This window comes from Glycine soja, chromosome 11 (assembly GCF_004193775.1).
Source record: "Glycine soja cultivar W05 chromosome 11, ASM419377v2, whole genome shotgun sequence".
Taxonomy (NCBI): Eukaryota; Viridiplantae; Streptophyta; class Magnoliopsida; order Fabales; family Fabaceae; genus Glycine; species Glycine soja.
The window spans coordinates 32,001,407-32,007,298 of NC_041012.1; the positions used below are offsets into that span (position 1 = coordinate 32,001,407).

A 5,892-nucleotide genomic window follows, 5' to 3' on the forward strand; every position below is an offset into this window, starting at 1 on the left:
ACCTCAACATGTAAACTCATAATAAGGGAACACCCTACTCAATAAGCAGCTTCACCAAAGACCCTCCTTTTAGAAGTCCCATTTGTCGACGACGATCTCTAAGGAGAGGTGATGCATGCTTTGGGAAGAGGTGTTGATGGTGATCTTGAAGGAGGTGACCGTGGCGGCTTGGGGAGGTGTAGGCTATTTGAAGAAAGGAGGGTTGGGTTGAGAGAGAAGATGAGTTTACATTCAAGTGGATCCTTTTAATTTTGTTCATATATTTGTTTTTTATTTTTAGATTTTATGAGTCGTCACTTTTTAAGTGGTTGTGTACAAAAATGACGTGTTGCGTGTGTATATACAAGACTTCCTCGTAATTTCTATTGTTGAAAAACATGAAACAATAATAGTCACAATGGATAACTAGGGTTTTTCAATTAACTTTTTGTTAAACACAAGTAGTGATCACCCGTCAGTGTTACTTGAGTTATTTTTTTTTTCTTTTTTTACAAAATATACTTGAGTTGGTCACTTGATTTTTTTTTGTTAGACACAACTAGTTATCCACATCATAAACAGTAAAGATCAACTAAAATTTAAAGCATAAATTATTTGATTAAAAAACATAATTAGTTATCATTTTTGTTAACCTTTGGCCACTTAGATTTTTTGTTAAACACAATAGTTATCAACATTATAAACAGTAAAGATCAACTAAAATTCAAATTCTAAATCACTTATTAAAAAACATAATTCATTATATTTTTGTGAATCTTTGTTAGTTGTATTCTGATTTTATTATTTTCAATATGTTTTAATTAATAAAAAGTATATATATATATATATATATATATATATATATATATATATATATATATATATATATATAAATTTGTATTACTAGTCCTCCCGATTCTGATTATCTTTCTCGAAAACAAACCTTCCCCAGATAAAGAGTTAGTGGAAAAATTTAATAAATGCATGTAGGGCAAAAAAAAGAGGAAAACTCCGAGACTCTCCAACTCCAAATTTCTCGTCAAAGTCTCCAATAGTCACATCAAGAAATAAAAAAGTATAGTTAGTGAATAAATTGAAAAACTAATTTACTTTAATAACTCAAATCGATCTACGGTCAATTTCCTCTTTGATTAATAAATATATTAATCAATTTAATCCATTACATTATAAAAATAATTTAGTTATTAACTTAGTACTAATTACTAACCGCTAGTTTTATTTATAATTTCGTAGATTAATTTAATTCTTGTTTTTATTTTATTTAAGAATTTATAATAAATAAAAATAATTCTATTAAAGTAGAAGCTGGGTGCTGGCCAGACAGATTTGACTACGCGGCGTGTGCCAATGCCATTGTACACGAACCATCCCACTCTTCTCCATTCCACGAACCCAACTTTGCCTTCTTTTTCATTCCCAGATACCACCTTCCCTCTATCCCTATATATATATATTAACACAACACAAATTCACAACTCATTCACTTCACAATTCATCAACATCTAACACCACACACACGCAACACGCTTCAGCCACTATTCTTCAAGGAAAAACAAAATGAAAGACACAATGGAAACTCCTACGACACTCACCACCTTGCTCCGCCACGTCGCCGCCAAATTCCCCTCCCGCCGTGCCATCTCCGTCGCTGCCAAATTCGACCTCACCCACTCCCGCCTCCACCGCCTGGTCGAATCCGCCGCCGCTCAGTTAGTCGCCGCCGGCGTCAAACCCGGCGACGTCGTCGCCCTCACCTTCCCCAACACCATCGAGGTTCGATCACTCTCCCAACAAAGCCAACATTTATCAATAATAATAATAAAAAAGACAAACAACGTAGGAAAGTTATAACATTATAACTTTGTATTTTCTGTTTGATTTCAGTTTGTAGTCATGTTCCTAGCCGTCATTCGGGCTCGAGCCACAGCCGCGCCGTTAAACTCGGCTTACACAGCGGAAGAGTTCGAGTTTTACTTATCCGACTCGGAGTCCAAGCTCCTCCTAACATCACCAGAAGGAAACAAGCCTGCTCAAGCCGCGGCTTCAAAGCTCAGCATCCCCCACGCCACGGCTTCGATTACCAAAGCCGAGAACGAAGAAGCGGAGCTGAGTCTCTCATTATTAAACCACCCCGAGTTGAATTCCGTTAACTCAGTTGAGTCACTCGTTAACGACCCTGATGACGTGGCACTTTTCCTTCACACCTCTGGCACCACGAGCCGTCCCAAGGGAGTGCCGCTGACTCAGTACAACCTTCTCTCTTCGGTGAAGAACATCGACTCAGTGTACCGACTCACTGAGTCCGACTCGACGGTGATTGTTCTTCCGCTCTTCCACGTGCATGGGTTAATCGCCGGATTGCTGAGCTCCCTCGGCGCCGGAGCTGCGGTAGCGCTGCCGGCGGCGGGGAGGTTCTCCGCCTCGGCGTTTTGGAAGGACATGATTAAATACAGCGCCACATGGTACACCGCGGTTCCCACCATACACCAGATCATACTGGATCGCCACTCCAGCAACCCCGAACCGGTTTACCCGCGGCTCCGGTTCATCCGAAGCTGCAGCGCCTCGCTCGCACCGGTTATACTCGGTAAACTCGAGGAGGCTTTCGGTGCACCGGTTTTAGAGGCCTATGCGATGACGGAAGCGTCGCATTTGATGGCTTCGAACCCTTTGCCACAAGATGGGGCCCACAAGTCCGGGTCGGTTGGGAAACCCGTGGGTCAGGAAATGGGTATTTTAGACGAATCGGGTCGGGTCCAAGAGGCTGGTATCAGTGGAGAGGTTTGCATTCGGGGACCCAATGTTACGAAAGGATATAAAAATAACGTGGCAGCAAATACGGCGTCGTTTCTGTTCGATTGGTTTCATACTGGTGATATTGGATACTTTGATTCTAATGGGTATTTGCATCTCGTGGGTCGGATCAAGGAACTCATCAACCGAGGAGGTACATATATTATTTCTTTATAATATAATATTCATTATTCAAAAACGCATAATTTATAATTTATATATATTCATTAAAGTTTTATCTCACTAATTTACCTAATAAAAACTTACTAATTAGATAAAACTTTCTAACTAGATAACATCACCAAGAATCCCCTAAAATGGTTACATCTAAATTTTGTAGTAGTAAGGCACTGCTATTTTCTTTGAATGGAAATGAGGATTACGAATATAATTTGACTATTTTAATGATATTCGGTGCATTGACTATTGTTAAGGAAAAGTTTGGGTTGACCAAACCATTGATTTTTTGCGTCTGTAATTTTATTCGTGCGTGTGTCATTGATGACGTGAGTTTCATTGTTGCTGTCTAATTTGTCGTCTAGCGTAAACTCAAGAAACTTCTTGGTTCTTAATATTTGCGCGTTACGTGCGCAACTTGTTAGTGTGCAAATTATGCATGAGAATTATATTTGCTGGATATCACAACAACTTAGTTGCTTGAAACAGTGGTGACTGACGCCGAAGTTATATTAACTTATTGTATATTCACAATTTGGTGTTGGCTTTTTATTCGGTATTAATTATTATATTACCAACAAGTAGTATTTAGAAAGTTATGAGATGTCAAATGTGTGATAATTAGGTATTCAGTAGCTATGTCAAGAAGGAAGTAGATGTAAAATATGGTATTAGCTAGTATTAAGTATTAACCATCTATATCATGACACAAGGTTTAGTGCGTTTGGTTTATTAGGTAAAAAGTAGAAATAAAAAAATTTCACTTTTATTTCCATTCATTATCACAAAAAGAAAAAGAATTTAATTAGAACAGTTTCGATTCCAACTCATCTATCTTTTAATTTCAGAATTGTCTGATTCATGTTAACTGATGATGAAGGTTTTTATTTATTTTTAGGTGAAAAGATATCACCAATAGAAGTGGATGCTGTTCTTCTTTCACATCCAGAAATTGCTCAAGCAGTTGCTTTTGGAGTGCCTGATGCCAAGTATGGAGAGGAGGTATAATTTATTTTTGGGTTTTACACAAAAGTGCTCAAAAGTTGAGTAAATGACCATTTTTTATTAGTTCTTTGAAGTTTGTATTCATCATATCTTTTTTAACTTTTGATAGATATATTGTGCTGTCATCCCAAGAGAAGGATCAAACGTTGATGAGGCAGAGGTGCTAAGATTTAGCAAGACCAATCTTGCATCCTTCAAAGTACCAAAAAAGGTCTTCATTACTGATTCTTTACCCAAAACTGCCACAGGCAAGATTTTGCGCCGTCTTGTGGCAGAACACTTTGTCTCTCAAATTTGAGCAACTCAAATCCCCAGTCTTTTGATGCTTACATATATGCCTGGGCAAAAATGATCTTTCCTACAGGATACAATAATAGAGATTCTAGTTTCCAATGATTCTTGTTCAATTCCTTTGTAAAAAAAAATAAAAAATTCTTATTAAATGTTCACAATGTAATGTTTTCAATGTTTTATGGATACATAATTTCTTAATCCTTTTTTGTCTGCATTTCTTACTACAAGAATCATATGATATGTGGGAAACTGAAAATTTATTGTCACAGTGTAAAAGCCTACAACTAAAATGGAGTAAAGTTAAGATTTAGACAGGTATGGTAATAATATCAGTTCGGTTCGGAACACATTATTGTTGCAAAGTGCAACAGACAGACTCATTTGCAAATTGCAACGTGCATTTCTTTAATACATGATACTAAAAGGAAGAAAGGCATTCCAACTTTGCAAGAATATCACCTAGACTGAAATGTTTATGGGCACCAACAAAGTAAGCATGCTCAGAAATAAAATCTTAAAACTACTATACCCAAAAGGAGGGAATGAAAGAGCCAAAGAACAATTTAAACCCCTGAAAGGGTATTTATGTAGAAAGACAGTAAGAAGAAAACATTGACACCGGTATCACATTCACAGCAATCAGAAGCAGAACATAATTCAACTATTATTCAAACATACTGCGCATCTTCATAGTCACACCCCTTATCATCTGCGGTTGCATCTTGGTGTTGCTGGTACCAACTCGTTGACGTAATCAAATGTTTTAAGAGAAGATAAACATGAATATAGCTAGATACCAAGATAAAAAAAAAAACCTGAAAAGTAAAACTCCAGTGTATAAAAACAGGAATATAGCTAGCGACGTGCAATTGCCAAGAAAAATAGTAACTACACAATAAACTGTGATTCTTAAAGTGCATAACATTGTATATGAAGCACAATCAACAAAGGTTGTCTTCATTGCCACAAAGCTGCACCAAAAGCTTTAGCTATATCAAGTCAAGTCAAGTCGGCACAAGGATAAAATAATTAAATGTTATTGATTATTTATTCAAAATAAGAATCCTTATTCCTTCTCGATGCCTCATTTTTTTAGTCTTAATATTTTTAAATTAGTTTTAAATTACGCACATCTACAAATTAAATAGCATAAAATCAAAGTAAGTAATACATTGATTTTTTTTTAAAAAAATAAAATTTTAATAAAATCTAATAAATACATTAATGACCCACTTTAGCTTTTATTAAATTTAAATAATTTTGAAATTGAAATGATAAAAAAAATTCAATTATATTTTAAAACCATTCTTGTAAATACAGAATAATTAATTTTTCAATATTATAATTTATAAAAAATATTTTTTAAAAAAATAAAAAGTTAATTAAATTAGATGCAAACTATTGAAATCAATATATTATTTTAATTTCTAATAAATAATTTATATTTCATTACCACTTATGTGATATGTTATTATAGGTGTTTAGTATTATCTTAGTTTCGTGAGAAAAAAATGAACTAATTAAGTTACTAATTATTAAGTTATCTAACATAGGTATTTTTTTCTCCTTATATATTAGATAAAATTAATTATAAATTATACCAAATACTCCTATCAATAATTA

At 35.0% G+C, this 5,892-nt stretch overlaps 1 protein-coding gene across 1 annotated transcript; it reads left to right on the plus strand.

Annotated features, from left to right (window-relative positions):
* The first annotated feature begins 1,448 nt into the window (after positions 1-1,448).
* LOC114376771 (oxalate--CoA ligase-like) lies at positions 1,449-4,470 on the plus strand. The gene is made up of 4 exons (XM_028335038.1): positions 1,449-1,773; positions 1,885-2,947; positions 3,869-3,972; positions 4,085-4,470. The coding sequence occupies exons 1-4, from the start codon at positions 1,558-1,560 to the stop codon at positions 4,271-4,273; spliced, it is 1,572 nt and encodes a 523-aa protein (XP_028190839.1). The 5' UTR covers positions 1,449-1,557; the 3' UTR covers positions 4,274-4,470.
* The last annotated feature ends 1,422 nt before the right edge of the window (positions 4,471-5,892 follow it).